The sequence below is a fragment of the Ochotona curzoniae genome, unplaced genomic scaffold (assembly GCF_017591425.1).
Source record: "Ochotona curzoniae isolate NIBS_2020 unplaced genomic scaffold, NIBS_Ocur_1.0 contig_4501, whole genome shotgun sequence".
In the NCBI taxonomy this organism is placed as follows: Eukaryota; Metazoa; Chordata; class Mammalia; order Lagomorpha; family Ochotonidae; genus Ochotona; species Ochotona curzoniae.
In genome coordinates, this window is record NW_024466307.1 from 1,151,430 (window position 1) to 1,176,578 (window position 25,149).

Sequence of the window (25,149 nt, forward strand, 5' to 3'; positions counted from 1 at the left end):
TCCATAAACGTGGAGATGAGATCAAGCTGCCTTCCGACACTTGCCACTCTTTGTTCTCTTTGCCTGTTTCAGTTTCCTTCATACTCAGAAGTTAATTTGGCACTAAAGAACTGAAAAAAGCAGCAAGAACGCACACCCACCGTTTCTCAAAAGTATAGACAAAAACTTGGAGTTTTTAAAAATCTTTGTTTTTATTGCAAAGGTAGATTTACAGAGTGTCAGAATGAGAGGGAAGGATCTTCCGCACACGGGTTCACCCCCCAAATGGCCCCAATGCCTGGAGCTGCGCCACTCTGAAGCCAGGAACCAGGAGCCTTCCCGGTCTCCCACACTGGGTGCAGGATTCCAAGTCCACGGGCTATTCTCCACAGCCTCGCCAGGCCACAAGCAGGGACTCAGTGGGAAGTGAATCCATTGGATACCAGTGCCTCAAGGTGGAGGACTAGCCTGTTGGTCAATGGTGCCTGGCCTCCAAAACTGGCTTTTCTTAAAAGCAAAATCCCTTGTTTTCCAAGAGTTATTCAGAGACCCTGGTGATTAACATGTGTTAAGAAATTACTAAGAATGCATTAACATTTTGTTTTGTTTTACCTTAGAATCTGAAGTTAGGTTGATTGGCCAAAATCAGTGTAACACAGAAAGGGTGTTTATAGTTCAGAAGAAGCCATGAATCTGCCAGAGACTCACCCTAAGGGCCCAGACCTGTAGGCTGGCTGGTCTTTTGGCTGCCAGGCAGCAGCTGCAACTCCGGATCACACTTAGATCCAGCTGAAGAGGCAAAGTGAGGAGGATGGAGCAGGGAAGCCCCGGCCAAGCAGACCTCAATCTGTTTATCAGCAGCAAAGCTCTCCGTGTGGTCTGCCAGCGGGGCAGATGCGCGATGGTAAGCACGGGAAAGACACGGCACACAGTGAAGGGCAGGGAAGGAACACGTGTGAACATCACAGGAAGAAAGAATGTAAAACCCATTTTTACTGTATGCATAGCACACAACTAAATACAATTTATTAATTCAGTAAACATTTACTGAATGTGAGCTTGACCCAATAGGCTGTGTGATTACTTTGGGATTTAAAAGCCAAGTTGGGGGCCCGGCACGGTGGCGCAAGTGGTTAAGTCCTCGCCTTGCACGCCCGGGATCCCATATTGGCGCCGGTTCTAATCCCGGTAGCCCTGCTTCCCTTCCAGCTCCCTGCCTGTGGCCTGGGAAAGCAGTCGAGGACGGCCCAAGGCTTTGGGACCCTGCACCCGCGTGGGAGACCCCAAAGAGGCTCCTGGCTTCGGATCGGCATAGTATCGGCCGTTGCGGCTCACTTGGGGAATGAATCATCGGACGGAAGATCTTCCTCTCTGTATTTCCTCTTTGTATATCCGCCTTTCCAATAAAAAATAATAAAAAATAAATCTTTAAAAAAAAAAAAGCAAGTTGGACTGGCCTAAGCCCAAAGATCTAGTAGGATTGGAAAAAGAAACTGCAGGTGTGAGACGGTCTGGATGCAGGGCTGCCTCACTCGGCAGGAGGAGGGGCAGTGTATAGTGCTAAGGTCCCTGGAGGAAGCTCCTGGCTGCTGTGAGCATCTGAGGAGTGAACCAGCACGTAGAAGATATTCCTCTCTCTATATGTAGTTTGGATTTTCAAATAAACACGTAATTTAAAAAATTTATTTATTTATTACTCCATGATAGAGTTCCACAGGCTCCGTACCCTTTCTCCGCTTGTTTCCCCCATATCACTGCGATAGTACAGTCCTTCACAACAAGTCTGAAGTCCATCATTCTGCTATTTAAGTGTATCCTGACATTGTAGGCATGGACAGTGGCAGAGCAGAGCAGCCTCTTGCCAAGACACATTGAACACATTCAACAGTTTCAGTGGCAATAGGAACCCCAGCACCAGCTCTATCTTCTACTGCGTTCACAGGAGCACCACCAGGGAGCACAGTCGGAGGTGAAGCAGCCAAGAGCCAAGCCAGCACTCTGACGCAGGTGTCAGTGTTTCAAGCGGCTGCCTACCTTGCTGCACTACATCAGCCCCTGCTAAACGCTTACACTGGCAGCGCCTGCAATTTTAAGTCAGGAGACCGCTGCATGTATTATGCTACCTTCAGCTCTTTTTGCCTAAAGAAAGGCTTCCGGACATTTCTAAGGGACACTGCATCTTCCCTGACGAGGAGTGGTCACTAAGGCTCATGCCAACCAGGCAGCAGCTCGTGGCAGAAGGGAAGGAGGTTGTCTTCTAGGTGGGCAGTCAGCAGGCCTAAGTTTAGGACATAAGTAATTAGGAAATGTGTCATAAGCAATGAAGAGGGAAGAGTGGCTCTAACTGCAGGAGCAGACACATTCTAGAACCCCAGCACCAGGCTGTCCAACACGCTGTCCAACTCGCTGCACAGTTTTCCCTCTACGGCATGGAGCACTGCCACACGGCCCCTGAATTCACCTGCCGATATATCCTTTGCTGAGCTCACTACTCTTGTGCCTTGTGGCCACAATTAAGAAAAACAAAGATAATGGGAAGACAAACACTGCCACACAGTTACCACTGCAGCTGATGTGATAAATGAGGCAGTTACTAAGTGACAAATGCAGGGTGGGAAAGCTTCCTTCTGAGAGGGACTACTTGGATATTTATAGCATCATTTCTGGGTCACCTGCCTGTGGTTGCCCTGGCAAGGCCAGACCAGATCAATGACCTCCTGGGAGGTGCATGGCTTGTGGAGGGACACTGTGCATCCCCAGGCAGCTCCCTGTCACAAATCCGCTGGAGGTGGCAGGGAGTGAGATGGGGCGAGCTTTCACCATACTGTCTGAGGTGGCACACAGTTTTTTTTTTTTATTATTATTTTATTGGAAAGGCAAATGTACAGAGAGGAGAAGAGACAGAGAGAAGGAGAGAGAGAAAGATTCTTTGTCCAATGATTCACTCCCCAAGTGGCCGCAACAACGGCTGGTGCTGCGCCGATCCAAAGCCAGGAGCCAGCAACTTCTTTCTGGGTCTCCCACGCAGGTGCAGGGTCCCAAGGCTTTGGGCCGTCCTCCATTGCCTTTCCCAGGCCATAAGTGGGGAGCTGGATGGGAAGTGGGGCTGCCGGGACTAGAACCGGAGCCCATATGGGATTCTGGCATGTTCAAGGCGAGGACCTCAACCATACGCTATCACGCCGGGCCCTATGGCACACAGTTTTAAACTTAGGGAATACATGGGGTCAACAACTGGTTATACTGCCACCCATGACACCAGCACCTCATGCAAGTGCCTATTTGAGTCCCAACTGCTCCCTGCTGACTCACATATGAAGACAGCAGAAGATAGTTTCCACTTTAGGAATATATTTCATATTAAAAGATTTATTTATCTGAAAGATCGAGCTTGAGAGAAAATATTTTCCATCCACTTGTTCAACCCCAAATGGCTACAAGGTTGGTGGCGGGGCAAGGCAAGGAACAGGAAGCAGGAGTTCTATCCCAGTTTCCCACAGGTTCAGGGATTGGGCCCAGGAGCACCCGTGGGAGCTGGAAGTGGGGCATCAGGCGCCTGGATTTCTGCCCATGTCGGATCCATACTGAAGTTGGCGACTTGGCCTGTTCAGTCACAATCTTTTTACATTCTTTAATGGCATTTAGAAAAGTCCCAGTTGTTTTCCCTTTAGATGAATGTGTGTACCGTATTCCTAAGCTCTTCTAGATTAAAAAACAAGCTTTTTTTGGTTGATTCTCAGACTTTCTGTAGTTAATAATTCTATTGAGTAACACTTAAAATTTTCTATCTTCCTGTCCAGGATTTACACAGCCAACTGTTTTCACTCTGTATTGGTTAGAGCTTCCTTCTCTGTTTAGAACACTGGTAACTCCTCCCGAGTGGCTCAGGCCCGGGAGGGAACGAGAAGCCCATGAACTTCCCATGGGCGATCCTGGGGCACTGCACTCAGGGGCCTCGGACCTGCAGGCTGTCGTGGGGCGACTTCCTTCCTTGCTGTCTGCTTTAGGAAAATTTAAACAATACAAATACAAGCTCTTTTTAGAAGTTCTGATAGAACTATATTTCTCAGCTACATTTTCCATGAAGCAGTATTTTCGTCTAAACATTTCAATGTATTGGCATAAAGTTATACACTGCATTCTTCTGTAGTCTGTGAGAGTTTCTCCTTTCTGACCTTCCTATGTGTTGTCTTCCCTTAATCACAGCAGCCGATATTAGGGTGTCTTCTCTGCCATGCTTTTTCCTCTCCCCTGGACAAGCTGGCTAACGCTTCACTGCTCCTCTTCCTCCTCCCTTTAGCAGTCTGAAGCTACTGCCCGTTAAATTTCCACTATTTCCGATGGTCCTCTTTCATATTATCTTGGGGGGTTAGGAGGAGCGCCCTCTGGCTGGAGCCATGCTGGAGGTGCAGCACGGGTAGCCGACCCGCTCCTCGCCCTGCACCTCCTCCCTCAGGGCAGTCCTCTCGGCCACCTGTAGTGGGTGTTTCTCCATGTGGGGTACCCATTCTCAAATGCACAGTGCGCTTGCTTCACAAGTGTGTACAGTGTGTTCACCTTCCCACCTTACAACTGCCACTTTCCGCACCTCGCACACGTCCTTAGCTCAGAGGGAAGCTGCTCTGTGCTCTGTTTTGCAAGGTATTGGTGCCCTTCTCTTTTCCCAGGGTTTCACCAGCTTGTGGGCCCTTCAAAGTCTTCCCTGGGTTTCTGATGGGTGTTTGAAGGTTTGCGCGATTCTCCTGCCTTAGGAAAATGTTCTTTTTTAATCTACTTCTCAAACTATCTCCCCCTGCCCAATGTCAACACCATGGTCACTACAGTCTCCTCCCCAGGCGGCCAGCCGGCTTAGTGGGTAACGCGCTAGTCGTGCATGCGCAGCGGGAGGCCAGGGCCTTTCCTCCCCATCAGGACAGTGCAAGGGGTGCAGAGCACTACTCCACTCTTGGGGAGAACAGTGCTCCCTCATTTCCCACTGCCCTTGTCTCCTCTGCACGAGCCCGACTCCCACAGGTTCCCCTGATCCGTCTCAAAGCCATTTCCAGGCAAAGGTTTCCCTTTCTTTAAAATGCTATTCTTGGGATTGGCACTTTGCTGTGTGCCACCAGTCGAGGTCGTAGAGCAAGGGGCTGGAAGCTTGTTGGCTCCCTGACAAAGGCAGTAAGCCTCCAAGCCTTCACGCACTCACCTGCTGCTCGACAGAACGCAATCTGTTCTTGCCACTACTGCCATCTCCCCACGGCGTTCTGTCCTGTGATTTCTATTTCCTGCTCCTGTCTACTGTTTCCAGTTACTTTCAACTTGTCAATTTCTAGCCAGCTAACATTTCTTGTTTTTTTTTAGCATTCATCCTTTTTTAAAATGCATTTTTTTCTTTAATGTTGTTCTGGACAAAAGGAAAGGTGGCTCCAAGTGCTCAGTTGTCTCATTTGAGTCAAGTAATACTACTTTCTCATAAAGTTAATACAGTTAAGAGAACGGCCTGCACTGAGCCATCTTCTGGAGCCATGTCCATGCACACCCACACACAACTTCAACCTCAATGACCCAATCAAGAACACAACTTGACCTCTTAAAATCTAGAACAAAAAGGAGACAGCAATGTTTACCAAGCACCCATGACTGCTCACAGGTACACCTGGAACCACATGTGTGCATAAAGTACACCTGGAACCACACTGTGCATAAAGTACACCTGGAACCACATGCGTGCATAAAGTACCCATGACTGGTTAAAGGTACACCCATAACTATATGTGTCCTAAATGTATCTCAATACAACATAGTGATACAGAATTAATCTAGATGCTCAAGGAGGAACATTTTGTTTCTTTTCTTCTCATAAACAGAATGTCTGGAAGGCAGGCATTCTATGTTCTCAGCATTGCTGAAGGCTCTGTATCAAATATGCTCTTATTACCCATAATTTTATGTATCGATTCATATAGCGTACCTCAAGGAAAAAATTCAATATCAGCCATTTTGCTTCTTCCTTCTTATTGAACTACCAAGACTAATACAGCACATCACTAAGCAAAAAGAGCTACTTACCATGCAAGAGGCGCAGCCAGTGACTGGCACCCAAGGCCAATTGATCTCCCCATTACTACCCGCTCCCTGCCCCCACCAGCACCACAATGAAGCTATTGATTTCAACACTGTCGATCGGTTTCCATTTTCTGATTTTGGGCAGGCCAATTAAGACAGTGAGTAATTGTGATTACACTGCTTCAGGACCAATTACATTTGATGTAAGACAAAGTGCTCTTTTTGGAATATACACACAAAAATTTTTGATCTAGTACACTGTTATGTTTAACAGAGTCTAAAATAAAATATATCATTAGAACAGAAAAATATTCTTACAATAGCTAAGGTTACTTCTCTGTGAAATAAATTTCTTATTTTCTTAAAATTAACGTAAGAGAAAATGAGAAAAAGTAGTTCATATATACTCCTCAAAATAACAAAAACAATAATTCTGCAAGCTTACTCCCAAAACAGCTTCATGAACAGTGAAAGACAAGACACAAATCCTGTCCAATGGATAGTAAAAGGAAAACAAAATAAAAACACTTAACTTCCCACTCAATTATATAAAAATCAAAAAGGCAAGTAACTGCTTTTTAGTTCTTAATTTTGGTGTAAGTTAGCACGGGAGCTGTGTCATTGGGTTCACATTGTCCAAATCATTAAAACGAATACACCTCTGGTGTGGAGGCAGAGCTATTTAGAGTGATGTTGCTCATAGTCATTGGCGCTCAGTAATATTGATCTGCGTTGTTTGTCTAATAGAAAAATAATAAACAATTACTAGGCAATGTTAGGCAAAGTAATCAGTTTTTATATATCACTAATACAGCAGACCTCCCAAAACATAAAGGTGACGATCTGCATAAAATCAATGTGTTATGGTACACTGCTTCTCTTCACCGCTGGGCTCCTGGCGACGGAAGACATAACATCAGGATGGAGCTACAGGCACACGGCAAAAATGTGAAAACCTATAAATATCTTTCAAGATGTCTACTTCGTAAACTTGGAAGAATTTAAAACAAAAATTTCGTTTTAAGCTAGCTAAAATTCAGATAAATGGTTCCCCTTTTAAAGAATAAAAACAAAGCAATTTCAATGCAAAATAAATTGCAGCCCACATCGGAAAAATATAAGGGAGTTGAGTTTTAATAATGCACGAATGTAGTGTTGTACTGATGTTGATGCCAGAGTATACCTCATCAGAAGTGTATAGAACATCACATAAAAACAGTAACAACAACAAAACCTAATCCTGAAAAACAACCACCTCCTTTTGAACAGTGTCTAGCTGTAAAACCTTGGTCCACTGTGCAGATGTTCTCTTTTGATTTTCAGCAAACTCTGTTCATAAATTACAAAGCGGGGAAACGTCTAAGTTTAGGTCCTGGCAGAATCAATACAATCATACTTCAGAGGCTCAAGATGTCTTTAAATGTATCTTATCTCAGCTACCCACTCGTATTTTTCAAAACTGGTTAAAAAGGCTAAGTAAGAATAACAACTTCGCAGTTGCCTGGATCACCATGCAGACAGAAAGGGCCACAAGTACAGCACACTTGAGCAGCACAACGTGAGGCCTGCTGCCCTGATCCCAGCGCCGTCAGGGAAACCACTCTACCCACTGCGCCTCTCCCAGAGAAAGGCTGCTGGAAGCCCAGCTTCCCTCCGGTTTCCCTTCCAGGCAGCACAAAGTCCAGAAGGGAACTTACCACAACTGGAAACTGGCGGTGTGGGTGGAGTCGCAGAAGTCGATGCCCATGGAGACAGTGACGGATCCCTGGGGCTCCAGAGAGGCTAGGAGACAAGAGAGTTCCGACACGAGAATGAGGAGGCTGGGCAAGAGGGCCGACTGACAACAACAAAACAAACACTGTTGGGCTTAAAGGCTTCTTTCTTTTTTTACATGATGTCACTGAAAAGAGCATTATCTGTTTGTTTCAGAAAAATATGCCTTCCTGTGAGATTTCATGTGCTACAATACTGCCTGTACAGACTATGAAAGCTACAAGGGAATAAACGTGTTCTTACTTAGAGTACATAGCAAACTGTTGGGAGTTTGTATTGGCTTATGAATTAAAAACTGTGGGATAAATATCTAGTTACAAAAAAGAACATTTTACATAATCTTCCAAATTCTCAGGGCAGAAATAGTCAAAATTTAGAAATGTAAATGAAAGCAAAGTTTGAAGAAATTAAGACATTCTTCCAAAATTAACTGATGAATGACATAATGGAAAGTACAATAAATGTATCTCAATTATTTCAAGAAGCACTCAAGGAAAATTCAGAGGTTGATTATCTTGATTAAATAAATAATAAAGTGACAATTTATAGATCTGGAATTTCTGAAGCTTCAATTATCAACTAACCAAGTGTGGGAACTAGCACAAAACACTGTTTCTTTTTCTCAGCAAAGGATGATAAAAGTAAAGACAAAAAACAGCACTTCATTCTTGCCATGCAAAGCCTTGAGATCCAGAGCAAGTACGAAGCATCTTGAGCACACACCCACACGACAGACGCCTAGGGGAAACTGCGTCAGTGTCACAGCTTAGGCCTACATTCCCCCTACGTTTTGTCAAATGTAGTTTATTTTAACAAGTATACTTCAAATTCAGTGAACTGACTATCCCATGGCGTGCTGGCTAGTATGGCTTTCCAGTTACAACAGACCTCGACAAATGATGGTGTCAATGGGACACGATAATAATTAAATGTACTTGATATTGAGAAATTTTCTTTCAGGGGTTGGTGTTGTGGCAAGTAGGCAAGGCTGCCTCCTGAGATGGCAGTACCCTAAATGGGCACTGGCTCAAGCCTCAGCTGCTCCTCTTCCGGTAATGTACCTAGCAGGAACCAGCGGAGAGCAGCCCAGAGCTTGGCTTCTTGCACAGGAGATCAGAGCAGCTCCTGCCACTTGGCTTTGGTCGGACACGGATCTGGTGTGCGTGGCTACTTGGGCATGAACCAGTGGACGGAAGCGCTCTCTCTGCTTCTTTCTTTCTGTATGCACCTCTGCCTTTCAAGTAAACACAGAAGAATTCCATTTCTTTCTCACAGGCTTGACCGCAGGGAGCTGTCGGGGCAGGTGCCAGCCTGGCATCTCCAAGCTCTCTCTCCGGAGGCCTGCGTCCCAGACCAGGGTGCCTTGCTGCAGTTTTGCCTATTCTGCAATGACGGCCTACTCAAGGAGGAGGTCACAGGGGCTCCGGGCATCGGCCCATCTTTTTTAGACATTTGGTGGGGTGGACCAAGTTTTTCTCTCGTCTCTATCTCTTCGCCCTGTCACTCTGGCTTTCAAAGTGAATAAATATATCTTTAAAATAAAAATAAAATGCCACTGGGTTGCTCAGCGGTATGTCAGTTTGCTGATCCTAGCTTGGATTTTCTTTGTTTACAGAGTTATTCTTTTCAGTTTGCCACACAAGTACCAGAAAAGTTGCTGTCTATGCTTTTGACAAATCTGCTGTGCTTTAGGGTAGACCACTACCGCCCATGCTTTCTGATTTCCTGAAGTTACAGACATCAGCTCACAGCCCTGTCAGTCATGGTACATCTGTACTACCCTCCTCTGTGCCATAAACACACCGAGGTTTGCTCTTATTCATGTCAACACATTGGAAGCAGATGCCATACCATCAGAATAGGAGGGATTTGTGATTCAGAGCCTTCTGCACTGAGCACTGTGTGTGTGTGTTTTTTCCTTTTCCTTTTTTCTTTTTTTTTTTTACAAAGGATAGCACTTAGGAGCTGTGTTGACAGCAGTCTTTTGCAGTGTCAGACGCGGTCTCGGTCTCTAGAGCTAATCCTGGAGCACAGTTCACAGTCAATGGTGTGTTTTATTATATGAATACTTGAAGAGCAAAATCATCAACTTAAAATTATTCATACAACTAAATTGAGGAAGCTTACCCAATTAGGAGACTCTCCTTTGGATTCTACCTCCAGATTTACTGCTTTGTGCTTGGATGGCTGGAAGGCACTGCTTCCAGGACACCACATCATTAATAATGGAAAATGAAGCCACACAGGATGCCATCTATTTGTATGTAATTGGTGAAATCTTACAAGCACTGAAGTTAACAAAATCATAAAGCAGGGTGCTTAAGGCTATTCTTGCTGTCAAAAAAAATCTCAGGGTGGGTCCCTCATGATAGCCTAATGGCTGAATCCATGCTTTGCACCTGCTGGGATCACGTATGGGCAAAGGTTTGTGTCCCAGTTGCTCCACTTCTTATTTGGCTCCCTGCTTCTGGCTTGGGAGGGTGGTGGAAGATCGCCCAAGGCTTTGAGACCCTGCACTTGTGTGGGAGCCCAAAGAAGCTTCTGGCTTCCTGCTGGCTCATGTCTGGCCATTGGGCCACCTGGGGAGCGAGCCAGCGGATGGAAGGCCTCTGTCTCATCTTTTGGTATATCTGCCTTCTCCCCGCCCCTAAAAAATCCCAGAGTGCCCTTGTTATGATGTAGCAGGTAAAACTGCTGCTTATGGTGCTGGCATCCCAAACGAGAACCATCTGGCATGGCTGCCCCACTTCCCATCCAGCTCCCTACAAAAGGTCTGCGAAGAGCAGCAGAGAACAGCCTAGGTCCCTGCCACCTACGAGAGACCTGGGTGGAACTCCTGGCTCACGACTTCAGTTTAGCCAAGAGTTGGCCAATACAGCCAACTAGGGAATGAGCCAGTGAATGGAGGATCTCTTTCTCTCTCTCCCTTTCTCTATGTAGCTCTTTCAAATAAATAATCTTTTGAAAAAAATCTCCTTTATATTTGATCTCTTTGGGAAAAATAACCCACTACTGCTAACATTGCAGAAAATCCACTTTCACACGGAAGGCAGGACAGAATTCAGACAGTATATGTTATCACATGAAAAGAAAACAAACTAGTGAAAAATGAGAGAGCTGTTAGATTTAACATGTGCATATACACCTAACATACGAAACAAGCATTTCAGCTACCTCATTTCATGAAAACAAAAAGGCACTATTTTTCTGTTGTTGCATGTTAAGGTGACACACACGCCTGCTGGACTCTGCAGTGACACACGGCAGTGACACAGCAGTGACACACGGCAGTGACACACGGCAGTGACACACGGCAGTGACACAGCAGTGACACACACGCCTGCTGGACTCTGTGTTAAGGCCACATCACACAACTGTTATATTTATTTCTTTTAGTTCACACTTGTCAAATGGGGGATCAATTCACCTTCATTATGTTGATGCTGAGGACATGAATGCTGCTTAATTGTCTTGACTTTTGGGTGACATTTAAAAAATTGAAAATATTTACTTACTTAATTGAAAGGCAGAGTTAGAGAGAGCAGAGATTCCATCTGCCGGCTCATTCCTCACACCCCAGGGCCAGGCCACAGCGGTCAATCAGGGACTCTGGTTGGGTCTCCCACAGGGGTGGTAGGGGACCCAAACACGTGGGCCGTTTTCTACTGCTGTCCACGCACAATAGCAGGGAGCTAGATGGGAAGTGTAGCTGGGACTCAAACCAACACTGCAATATGGGATGCTGGCAGTGCTGGCAGTGGCCTAGTCTACTGTGCCACAATGTCTGGCCCCTTTAGGTAACATTTCAACGTTAAACAATTCACACATCAGCTATGATACTTCTTAAATCAAAATCTTATTAAATAGGTTATTGTTACTAACCACCAACACCCCAAAACTGGCATATATTACTACTCTCATACAAATATAAAAATCAGGATATCTGGATATCTGTATCTAATAACAAAATATAAGAAAAACATATATTGGGTCCGGTGGCATGGCCTAGCGGCTAAAGTCCTTGCCTTGAACATACCGGGATCCCATATGGGCACCAGTTCTAATCCCGGCAGCCCCACTTCACATCCAGCTCCCTGCTTGTGGCCTGGGAAAGCAGTCAAGAACAGCCTAACGCCTTGGGATCCTGCACCCATGTGGGAGACCTGGAGGAGATTCCTGGCTCCTGGCTTCGGATCAGTACAGCAGCAGCTGTTGTGGTCACTTGGGGAGTGAATCATCGAACAGAAGATCTTCCTCTCTATCTTGCCTCCTCTCTATATATCTGACTTTGTAATAAAAATAAATAAATCTTAAAAAAAAAAAACATATCAAATGGATTCTGAAATTAGCCTGCTTTAACTTGACTGCTCGTTAGCTTTGGTGCCTCTACAAGTCTACTGTAAAAAACTGGTGCGTAAGGCATTATCTACTAGAAATTGCTTTATTTCTTCGTGAAAGAATACAAAGAATGATTTCCTTTATTCCTAGGCTTGCAAGAAGAGAAAATTTATTAACACCACAGAACTCAGATGAAGAAAAATGGAACAGCTGTGAGTTAAAAGAGTCTGCCTCAGAAATCTGAGTTCATACTAATTCAGACATGGTGTGGGCAGCTGCATCCCACAGCTCCACTCCCAATCCCACCTCTGGCTGACGGCCCCCTAGGAGGCTGCAGCTGGCAGCTCAAGGACGTGGGCCCCTGACACCAGGCAGGACACCTGCACTGAGATGCAGGGGCCAGGGCACTTGGGGAATGAATTGGTGCACCGAAGATCTTCTCTGTCTAGCCTTCTCTCTGTAAATGTCTTCTCAATAAAAATGATTTTTAAAAAAATCAGGTTTGCCTGAAGTTTCCCACAATTAAACCTTAGGACTGTCCCTACTTATAAAAATCCACAAAGAACAGAGACAGATACACTCAATACTATATCAAATTCAAGGTAAGATACACAACTGCTACATATAAAGTTTTCTTTAAAGATGCATCTAAAAGATAATGTGACAAGTAAGGTGACACAGTAAGAGAGAAGCAGAGATCTTTCATCTGCTTGTTTATTCCCCAAATGGCTACAACAGCTGTGGGATGGAGGCCAAAGCCAGGGGCCTAGAGCTCTATCAGGGTGTCCCTGCACGCAGGGCCCAAGCTGCCTTCCCAGAGACACGAGCAGAAGAGAAGTGGCTAGGACTCAAACCACTGCTCCCTTATGGACGTCAGCACGGGAGGCATCAGCTTAGCTGGCTGAGCTACCATGTCCTTTCCCTTTCTGAAAGGCATACTTTAAGAACCAATGGCCAGTGACACCTGGCTGGGAGATGTCGCACCTGAAGTGGCACAGAGGCTGCCAACAGCACACTCCGACAGGACACCTGCTGTGCGCCAGAAGGCTCCTACGTGGGCAAGACTCCATCCCAGGCCCCTGCGTGGGCAAGACTCCGACCCAGGCCCCTGCGTGGGCAACACTCTGTCCCAAGATAAGGGAGGTTCCTATCCTTCTTTTTTTAAATATAAAACATATTTGAAAAGACAACGTGGCTGAATCTTGTCGTTACGGTTTAGTTCCTGTTCTGTTCCTGGAGAGGAAGGACAAGTGAAAACATTTGGTCTCGGCTCCCTTCGCTTTCTCCAGAGAAGGACCTCAGGATACAGGAGTGTGCAGTTCAGAGCCGCGCTTTCTGCTGTTTCTCTGCAAGCAACCCCCACACGCACGCAGGGAAGGCGACGGACCCTGCGAGCGATGGGCAACTCAGATGACGGCGTCACACGCAGGCTCCGGCAGCTAGACCGTCTCTTACAGCCTGTGACCCGAGTGCAAGATTTATGTTACATAACCACTCCCGCTTAAAAGAGAAAACAAATGTCAAGCGAATGCTAATAAACCCAACACAACAGCATTCTGTTTTGCTACTTTGCAATGTTGGGTTGCCACACACGGCTAAGGCTCTCAAGGAGAAGCGGTGTTTTACCTATGGGGTTGAAAACATGCATCTGCACGCCAGCAGGGAGATTTCTTTCCCCGATGTGGATATTCTCGATCTTCTGGTCAGTAGTATTATCCAGTGTTATCTGAACAGAGACCATCTTAGCACCAAAGAGGCAAGGCTGCCTGGGAAAGGAGTAATGGGCCGCCAGTCCTTTCCCACTCATCCGGTGAAGCAGCATATGAGTTTTCACTGGCACAAAGACAGGAGAGCTGACCTATTGCACGGGGGAAAAGAAAAAGTATTCGTAAATAAAGTTACTAATTCTAGAAAAGCAGCAAACGTTTCTGATATTCTCTCTGGCTTTCCCCAGAGCATTGTGTAAACCAGGATAACCGCGTTAGGAGGCTATCACACACAGGTACTAGTCAGGAATGACAAACATGCAAAATAAATGCCTTACAACAATATACTTTTTGTGCTCTTCAGGCACAACATAAAAAAATATTTTTGACAATATGAGCCTACTAAGAAGAGATAAATATCGTTAACAGTCAATGTTTTTAACGAGTTTCTAGTTTTGGGTAGATTGTTCGCTAATGCTGTGTATCTGGTCATCTTGCTTTCTTACTAGTTTCGTTTTTTTTTTTTTTAATCATTGTTAAGATTTATTTTTACTCAAAAGGCAGAATTACACAGAGCGAAGGAGAGACAGACTGGTCTCCATCTGCTGGCTCACTCTCAAGGTGTTGTAATGTCTGACATTGAGCCAATCAGAAGCGAGGAACCTGGAGCTGCTTGAATCTCCCATGTGGCTGCAGGGACCCAAGGACTTGGACCATTCTCAGCTGTTTTCGCAGGCACATCAGCAGGGAGCTGGACAGGAAGGAAGCGAAGCAGCCAGGACTCGAGCTAGAACTCCTATGGGATGCCAGCAACGCAATCGGTGGCTTAGCCTGTTCCATCATGTAACTGGCTCTTCCTACTGGTTTTAACAGCAAAATCATGTTCTTGGGTAAATGAACTGTAAGACAGTACTGAAAGGGGCCCAGCGCAAAGGCCTAGTGGTTAAAGTCCTCGCCTTGCATACGCCGGGATCCCATATGGTCATCGGTCCTAATCCCGGCAGCTCCACTTCCCATCCAACTCCCTGCTTGTGGCCTGGGAAAGCAGTCAAGGACAGCCCAAAGCCTTGGGACCCTGCACCCACGTGGGAGACCCGGAAGAGCTCCTGGCTCCTGGCTTCGGATTGGCTCAGCTCCAGCTGTTGCAGCCGCTTGGGGAGTGAATCATTGGACGAAGATCTTCCTCTCTGTCTCTCTTTATATAACTGCCTTTCCAAGAAAAATAAACCTTTTGTAAAAAAGACAGTATTGTGTACCAACAATGACTAATAATACTTGTTCACCAATCCAAACATCATCTTTTGAATTTCTGTTTAAGTGGCTTCACATTGTGCTCCCATCGCTCATGTCCGCCAGTCCAGCACTGATGGGGCGCAGTGGTTTCGGGGCAGTGACAGGCGGGGTGAAGGCTGGGAGGAGGGGAAGACGGTCTCCTGCGCCCCTCACATTGTGCTCCCATCACTCATGTCCCCCAGTCCCCCACTGATGGGGCGCAGTGAGGTTTCGGGGCAGTGACAGGCGGGGTAAAGGCTGGAGGAGGAGAGGACGGTCTCCTGTGCCCTTCCCTCAAGGGTTGGCAGACACGACGGTGAGGCCAAGCACTTGGGTCTGCCCCGGGCTGGAGGGAACGACTGGACCTGCCATGTCCCGAGGTAAAGCCAGGCTTCAACCAGCAGCTTGTTGTGGCTGATATTCCCAACTCACTGGAGTCCTTTCCTGGGGTCGGAAAGCAAGGTCCACACCAACAAGTACAGCTTGCCGTTCTTGCCCTCCGGCTCCAGGAGTCCCATGAGCCTCTCGATGAGAAAGCTGGTCTCAGGAAGAATTAGGGATTTTGGGACTCTATCTCCAAGAAGAGCATTGCATTAACCATTACTAATCATGAATTTATTAATTCACTGTTTCACCTGTTATGGAATTAGTTGTGGCAACCACTGTACTAGGTAGAACAATGCAGAGAAAAGTCAAAGTATTCCAGTGCTCCAGAGTTCAGCTTCAGAGAACCGAGCGAGAGCCCCAGCGTGGTGAGCGCTGCCAGTCAGCGTGAGGAGTCATCTGAATGAACCGCAGAAATCCTGACTGCTTCTCACTGCCTCCCTTACCAAGCCATGTGGGCTCCCTGGCTTCTCCCCCACCTCCTTCAGGCTCTCCTTGCTTCCATTCCAGATGGCACACAGATGCTCGACTCTGACCAGTCTACTCCGAGGGTTGCATCCAGAACTCATCAGTGAAAATATAGTCATGTCATGCTCCTCTGTTCAAAACCCTCTGAGTAGAGACAGCAAAACACAAACAGTCCTGAAAAAGCCTGTTAGGCTGCCCGTCATGACGTCACTTCCGTGGCTAAGCGGACCTGGGGAGCCTTCACATCAGCTGTGCTGCCTGCACGGCTCCTCGGCCCGTTTTCTCCAGACATCCTGGCTCAGCTCTGACCCACAGCTTCGCCCCGGTGTTAGCCATGGAGTCACAGCCCAATTATCTCTCTGACTTGATTCCTGTTCTTTCTCCAAAAGCGATCAACAACTTCTTTAAACATATATAAACAAATTTTTTTATTGTATTCTCATCTACTCTCCACTTTTGTACTCAATGAGTAAAACAGAATTTCACCATTTGCAAAACTTAAAATAAAATTTTATTATTTAAAACGATCATCAGGATTTTCAAATAATATGACTGCTGTTGGTGACAACTAGCATTGATTTGATGCTAATTATGCAATTATAACACTACTGCTAAATGTTATGCTTCATAGGAGTACCCCGGTGGTAGTCAGCACAGCTTATCAACATTAGCATTGTTGGTTTTAAGATGACCTGAGGGAAGGATTTCTATTATATACCAATGTAAACAAATAAAATTCTTATTTGCAAAAGGCATACAAAAAGAACTCATTACCCAGAAAAGTTTCTAGGATACAAATGTTAATTCTTGCAATACATAGTTTTAGGTATAAGCATTACTTTAAAAAAGATTGTGTAAATGGTATAAAACATTAATTTTGATTTAATTAACGTGTAATGCTCACAGAATTAACGATTCGGCTGTGTTATCAGCAAATGATACGGGTCACCCCCTGTCATTCTTGAGGAGGCACTTATGTCAGTAACCAAAGGAATTCTGAAAGAAAAAGCCTCCCCCAAGAGCGGAGAAGGAAGAAGCACCATGTAACAATGGGATGATCCTCCACAAATCTTCACACAGCATACGTTCAAATCATAAAAGCCGTTTGTGTACCTTTAGATGGTTTATGAAAATAAGCAATCAATTCTGCAGACACAACATTATTTCTAAAGGAAATCTATGTGACTCATGATGCCTGCAGATACCCAGAGACAAACCACACATATTTTATCAGTTTATTACAGTAAGCAAATAAGCGTGGAATGAGAGCGCACATAACTGTCTACTTAGCGCTTACTGAAACATTTATAAGAGCTGTTATCTCCCTAATAACAGACAGACAGCGTGCAATTTTAGAGAGGAGAAAAGCTTCATATTTTTTAACACTTCACTAAAAAGTAACTGAAGAGTGTAAAATGAAAAATACTCTCTGCAGTTAGCTGGTAATGGACCATATTATCAACTCGAGTTAGATTTATAGGACACAAACTAGCCACTAATAGTTATTTTACGACAGCCCATGTCTGCTTTTTCTGAGATTATTAAGATTAAAGTTGTAAAACTTCTTTTGAACATAGCTGCTCAAAATGATTGAATTATAAAATTTAAAATGAGAGCTGAAAACTAAGACATGGAGTGTGGAGTATGTGCCTTAGCATAACCCTGCGCGGCACCTCCACCGCCGCCCCCACGAGGAGAAGCGCTACGGACACAATGCCTCGCAGCCTTGTCTGCATCGTTTTCAAATGTCGTTTACCTATTGTTTCGAATTTCAAAAATGAAGACCCTCAGAGTATAGAACACTCCTTCTGGATCTAGTTCTGACTGTCTTATTTTACAGTGGCACCCACTGGAATACACAGTTTACAAAAGCAAGAGAACAGCTGTAAACAGGGCAATTGCTGCACTGTCACAGCCAGTGTGTGTCGCCTGTCAGAGCAGCCACAGGCACAGGACTGGCCCATCTACTCTGACTGTGACACAAGCTCATGACATCTGGGGAGACTTGATTAACAATCAGAATCCTTGGTGCACAAGATTTCCAAAGTTTATCACTGAAAAGAGACCAGAACAATTTTAAGAAAATTCATATTTGTTATGCTTGATGTCTCCAAGTTGATCCCCACTGATATTTTCTTAAGCATAATCAGGAGGTGAGGAAATCTGAAACAATGCTTGAATGCTGTACCCTCAGCATTCCCATTTTCACCATCAGGATTCCAGCACTTATAAAGCATCTGTCATCAATATGGAAATGACAGATTCCTAGATTTACAACACTTTCAAGGAACTAAGTCACTATTTGGGATGTTGCAAAGATCAATGAAGACCACCGTTTTAAAAAAATGATGATGGGGCCAGTGTGGTGCTGCAGGCTGACCCACCACGTGGTTGACACCAGCACCTGCACAGGCTTCCTGATGATGCACCTGGGAGGCAGCCAGCGGCGGCTCAAGCACTCGAGCCATGTCACCAATCTGAGTGACCGGATGGAGTTCCTGGACTCCTAGTTTTGGTCTGGTCTGGTCCTGGTTCTGCAGGCATATGGGATGAATCAGTGGGAGGAAGAATTTTTTCTGTCACATAACTTTTCAAATAAATAAATCTCAAAGCAAAAAAAGATGGTCACCTGAGACTGCTGATAGGTCGTGAAGCCAAAGGCTGAGCAGGCTGGATGGCAGGTGTGAAATCAGAGCTGAGTCACAGAAGCTGCTTTTGTTTTTTGTAAAATGGGGCACACTACACAAAGCTGTCTGGTTCAATGATGTGCTGTGAGTGTCTGATGGCACGGAGTGTGTAAAACTGAACTTAAAACTGCAAAAAGTTCACTTTCAAAGGCATTACTGAAACTATAAGTAAACTTGAGGTTCGGCCAGCATTAAAACACCAATCTGTTAGATATCAAAGGGCCTTGAGGTTACAAGTACATATCAAAAAGCTGAATCACCATTGGAAAAGGCTTTTATAACAATATTGCAGTGTTTATTGGTAGGACCATCCGAAGGCCTTTAAAAGAGCAATCCCTCCCCCACGGCCCCTCCTCCCTCTGTCAGATGTGGGCAAAGAGCAGTACTCTCTAAAAGGTTTCTAAATGATGCTGATGTTAAAAAATATAGTATCACCATTTAACAGCCTCTTAAAGAGCCATCCCCGGATGGGCTTTGTTAACAAGTGAGGGACGAAGGGACTATTTTTTCAAAGGCTTTTAGAGGATGTTGTTAAAAGAATATATAGTGACATCATTTAAAAGCCTTTTAAATAATAGTCCTCTTCCCTCCCAACTATAATGTCCTTGGCTTTCACTTATTTGTACAAGCTGGAAATGGACAAGCCAACATATTATTGGCAATGGCAGGCATTTGTTGGATGGGGGATGATGTATTACTTTAAAAAAGGTTAGTGCCCAAAAATAAATCCACCTCTTGAAAAGTTCCCTTTCTATTCAGAGCATTATGCACTCGCCATGTCACAGAGCTGCAGTACTTCCTGCTTGTCTGCTCTGAGAGTCTGCTGAGGACACCTCATAACAAGGAGCCCCAGGTCAATCAGTACAGGAGCCCAAGGCACAAATGCATCCCACCACCTGAGTTCAACCTACACACCACTCACACGGAGATCTGAATGTTGGCTCTCATCCTGGAGCAGGCTGCATTCCACTAGAACACAGCAGTGGACACTTAGGGTTCCTTTCCAAGCTGAGTTCCCAGGGAGGAGAGGGTCATCCATTCAGCTAAGGCACAAAGGCTGGCAGAAAACAAGCTTTAGGGGCGGGGAGGGATGGTGGATGTAGCTTGGTGAACTCTCACGAAATAGAGCAGACTAAAATGACTCATCAGCCAAGGAAACAGCCATAGGAAATAACTTACCTCACTGCTAGTGCCGAGTCTTCTCAGAAAGTGTCACTTCATCTTAAGAAGATTTCATAGATACACAATACTTTTTAAGAAAAAGTAAGCCTTTACAACCCAAAACACAGCCCTCTAAACATACTGAACTGGAATCCTAAATTTCAATGTGCCCCTCACCTTTGGATAATCTTGCACAAAGTCCATCTGAGTCAGATAATCACTCTTCTTCATTCATGAAACACCAGCATAAATCACATTTACTGAAATATCACATATTTCTCACAGTGCAATGCTCTAGTCCCTCTGATTCCATCACAATCCATTCTGGAATTCCTTTTGATTTTCATATTATTTAATTTTACTCATATTCTTATGTCCCATGTAACTATTAAAAATACTAAACATACACATTTCTCAGCATGCTTTGGTGTGACTTTATAAAGGTATCAACTCCCCAGCGATTGCAGCCACCAGCTGGTTGGTCAGACGGACTGTGCCAGACCCTGTACTCACAATTACACATAAGAACCTGGTCTGGTATCACCCCAGACAGAGTTTCTTTGGGGACCTCTCCAGTCGAACTGCGGGCCTCAGAACCCCAACTATGAAGAGAAGTGCAGGTTCCATGGTCTGACCACGGAGTGCATGTGTCAGAGCTGGGCCTCCTCAGAGGCTCAGACGAGCAGTGGACAGCATACCCAGGTGCACATGGAGGATAATGGCAGCCCGTCGGAACCTGCACAGGACACCTGGTACCACAACAGAGGACAGAGGGCAGAACAAATCAATCAACTACCCCAGCCAGGCGTTGGCAGTGAAAATCTGGGCAAACGGAGACTCTAAGGTGGACTGTGTCAACCAGTGGATTCTGCAGCGGTTTCATCACGCTTGGAATGGCGAGATTGACAGCAATTCAGAAGTGTTGAACTCTCAAAAACACTTGAGCATGACCCTTGGAGCATGCCCTACGTCAGGGACCTAGGATGAGTGGGAGGCTGGGTGGGGCTTTTCCCTTTATCCCCCTCTTTACCCCCGATGTGGGGGGGGGCAATAATGTGAAAACAATAGTCTTACTTTCCTGTTGCCCTTGAACATTTGTTCCCCAATCAACTATGTAAAGATTGTCAAAATAAAGCAAATTTTAAAAAAGTATCAACTCCCTCTGAATTCCCTTTCATCTAAGCACACAAAGAATTTAATTATCCAATGAGATAAATCAATGTCTCACCAAGAAATCCTAGGTAACTGATAAAACTTGTTAAATTCTCTGACTTACATAAGTACCCAAAAGGGCCACTAGAACAGCCCTGCTTTTCCTGAAGTGTCTGAGGTGGCGCCGGGACGCTCACACGCCGTGTTGGAGTGCTGGCTGAGCTCCCACCTGCAGCCTCCTGTTAACACGCCACCTGGGAGGTGCAGAGGATGGCCAAGCATCTGGCTCCTGTGGCCAGCCCTGCGGGAGACCCGGACTGAGTTCCAGGCTCCTGGCTTCAGTCTAGCCCCGCTCTGACTGCTCGGGCACCCGACAGTGAGACAGCGCTGGGAGCTCTGTGTTCTCTCTTACTTTCTGACGACAACAACGATGACAACGATGATACTATGAAAAAGCAAATATGAATGATCGGAAATTTTTAGATTGTCCTTAGTCAAATGAGTTGGATCAGAGTTAAACAACACAGCCTCATATAAAATGTCCCCAATGAAACAGATGGCCAAAGACACACTCCACCAGCTCCCCAGCACACCAACCTGAGAGCACACCCGTGTGTGGTATGGAACTTTCCTCCAACTCCCCTGTGATTTCCAAGTTTTGGCATTAACAATACACATCCAAGTCAGCTCTGGGACAGCAGTGGGCCATGAGCCAAGGAATGTGGGCAGCTCTGGAAAAGGGAGAAAGGCTCCCAACCCCAGATTTCCCCCGAGAGCTACAGAAGGAACACAGGCACCCTGACATTTGATATCAGTTTATTTGAGACTGATTTTAAAATCTATGATCTTCAGGACTCTAAGCTAATAAAAAATTCAAAGCCACCAACCTTATCGGATAAAATCAGAAAACAGGAAACCAATAAAAGCAATGTGATACTTTGTTGAAAACCACTATACTGAATCACCTAGCCATGTAATCTACAGGGGTAGGGATTCTCTATTTTGCTAAGGGCCACTTGGGTGTTTATAACACTATCTGCCAACCATACAAAATTATCAGCTTTAAAAATTAGACTGCCTGAGATTCAGGAAAATTGGAGTCCTCCTTGTCAATGCCAGATCAAATGATTTGTTCAGCATTACTCAACACCAATGCATGGAATTTAACAGCTGCGCTGTGATGTGGGACACGTCAAGGGTGCTTTCCTCACAGTGAACCTGTGGCTGCCAGCTACAAAGCTCTGTGCCAAATGCTGCTGTAAAAGCTGACGTGGCCAGACCCTGGTAATGCCGGGACACTTCGTACAGGTGCACCACAGGTGCTCAGAAACCAGGTCAGACGACACAAGTGCAGCCACCTGGCACATTCACAAACACCGCTCGGAGAGACAGTTCAGTCTGCATTGGTCTGAGAGACGTGTCTGTGTAACAGCGTGACACTTCCTGGGGGAAGTTCATAAACAGATGTCATCTGCTTTCCAACACAAGTACATGAGACACACGAAAGGCCTGCCCTCTGCAGCTCTGGCGGCGTGCACACCCACTGTGCCCAGGCTCCGCTTTGAGCACGAATGTCAGGTCCGGCCCAGGGCGACTGCTCAACGGTCATCATGCGGCAGCATTCTGCACGCGGTTAATGCGCTCAGGCGTGGGGGGGAACTCACAACGAGAAGCAGATGCTCTGAAGCTTTACTAGAAACAGACGGGATCAGCTCTTCATTCAGCTATATGCACTTATTCTATCCAAACTATTCGTGGGGAACTGAGAAAAAAAGAGAAATTTCACACAACCATGATATGTAATTTTTATGTCTAATCTGACACCTGCTCAGATCATTACACCGCCTCTTGACGTATAAGAGCACCTCTTGGTTGATAGCTTTGGAATAAGATAGAAGCACTGAACCACATATCTATAAAAATAGTCCCACAGAAAGCACATCGGTGAGACCTCATACACATGTGCTAATCAAACACAAAAAGGAGACCTATGCCAGGACCCCCGCGTGCTCCATGGAGGACAGCTGACTCACGTGCATCATTCTGTTAAAAATTAGTTTTCTAAGGGAGAATCAGTTAAAAACCAGACTGACATTAATTTCTATCATTTTCTTTAAATTATTCTAATTACTCATTGAGTATAGAAATTTGCAAAGCACTCAAATTTGGTGAAAGACACAACTATGTGTTTAAGCAAACAACCATATAACAAAAAAAAATTTTTTTTAAGATATATTGATTTATCTGAAAGGCAGGGTTGGGCAGGAGGTGAGGGAGATAATCTTTTATCAGCTTATTCACTCCTCCCCCAACTGGATACATGTGAGAGCTGTGCCAGCCCGAAGCCAGGAGCCTGCAACTCCGCCTGGCTCTCCACATGGGTGCAGGGGACCAACCACGCAGGCCGTCTATTGTTGCTTTCCCAGGTACATTAGCAGGGAGATGGATGGGATGGGGTGCTGGCATTGCAGGTGACAGCTTTTAATGCCAGCCTCATCAAATTCGCTTTTTATCAGGGCGTTTGAGAAAATTCTGACTCCAATCAAGTATGACAGAAAGTATAAGCCTAAGTTATCAATGCCAAGTACTGAGCATTGACTGACTGCTAAGGGTGCTCTTGTGGTCAGGTATTAGCTGTTATCACCAGAAGCATAATGACCCTGCCTCTGAACGTTTTTCTCCACAAAGCAGCGTCTTGCTCTGGAGCCTGCCGTGCTCTGGAGGCACCCGCGTCCTGCCCAGGCACCCCGCCGCACACAGTCACCTGCTGGGAAGAGCTCCCTCCACAGAGACAGCCCTGTACTGGAGTCAACAAGAATTCATTCCCTAACCTTGACTTGGGAGACCAGCCTTTCCACCTTTCTTTTTTTCCCCTCTCTTTCCAAACAAGTGACAGAGAATAAGGAAGCTGATTGAAGGGGCCCATTATGTATCAACTTAAAGAAAGGCAAAGTGATTGATGAAACCGGCAGTCACCTTCACTGCTAGCTACTGCACCTGTATCCTTTTTGTCAAATGACCTGAAAATCCTGCTGACAGTTTAACATTCACCACAAGGATATTCGCTAGGAGGCTACAGTTTCCACTATTTTTATTTGCAACGAAATCTCTAGGGATATAATTTGAAAGCAAAAATAACAGCTTGGGATCTTCCCAGCTTCTGCTTCTCTTCCCATATGGCATCTGACCATCATAACTTGGTGTGTACAGAGATTGCCCAGTGTGGATACAGTATGGTGGGCAGCCGGGATGCTGAGACCCCATCTCTGCTGGCTTTCACTGGTAGGAACCTCATTAACTCGGTAAGATTCCTTTCGTGCCTTGATGAACTAGAATTAATTAAACTGCCAGAAGAGGAATTTATAAGTTTCTCATTTTACACCTATGGAATGATCAGTACTTCAAAAAAGCAATTATTAATTAAAAGTAAAAAAGTACAAAAGCAGTTTTCTAGAAAACATTCTCACTGAACGACTGGAAGTTGTTTCTCAACTTTCAATAGGTGAATGAGGGAATTCACAAGATTACCACCTAACTAAAAGTTTCTGCTGCAGACAGACTAAAAGTTTCCCTAAATTAAATGACTCGTGACATTTTCATTTTGTAACAGTGAATTCAGTCACAAACATACTGGTTAGAAATGAAAATTTCACTTGCAGCAGTGGCACACTTGAGAGCCAGCCAAATCTCCAAGAAGCCACAGTGCTCTGTGTGGACACAGCACCGTTTCCTCTGGGCATTTATTACCTGTTAAAAACCAATCTTTAGGTGAGTGGCAGTTCAGGGTTTTTGAGAGCAAGCTGCAATATTTCTTCAGGTCTGCAGAGTCATAATTAAAGCTGAACTGAGCGGAATTGGAGAGGGAAGGTCAGCGAGGTGCCGTATGAGAGATGAGGCTGGGCTGATGGGCACCAAATGAACAAATTATGATGGGCCCCACTCAACGTGATGAGGTCAAATGCTTGTTTCTACCCACTGACAGTTCAATTTCCCTGAAATGTCTCTCGGTTCTGTATGAGCTAATTATGAATGAAAAGTTATCAACTGCCCACAGCAAAAGGGGCTTAAATACTACTTTGTGGAGTTCTTAATGTCAAAATATTGTTCAAAACAGTACGCTGTCCCACTCCCACACAGCACTTGGGTTCATCTAAACACTTGGGTTCAGGCAACACCTTCAG

General features: G+C 45.3%; 1 protein-coding gene across 3 annotated transcripts in view; it reads right to left on the bottom strand.

Moving 5' to 3' along the window:
- Positions 1-25,149, bottom strand: part of AP3B1 (adaptor related protein complex 3 subunit beta 1) — a 151,263-nt gene that overhangs the window by 17,198 nt on the left and 108,916 nt on the right. For all 3 annotated transcript variants that reach the window (XM_040985954.1, XM_040985955.1, XM_040985956.1), the window contains 2 exons: positions 13,765-13,996; positions 7,725-7,809 (listed from right to left, as the gene is read on the bottom strand). In XM_040985954.1, coding sequence (XP_040841888.1) covers positions 7,725-7,809; positions 13,765-13,996 — 317 coding nt within the window. The remainder of the gene's footprint in view (positions 1-7,724; positions 7,810-13,764; positions 13,997-25,149) is intronic.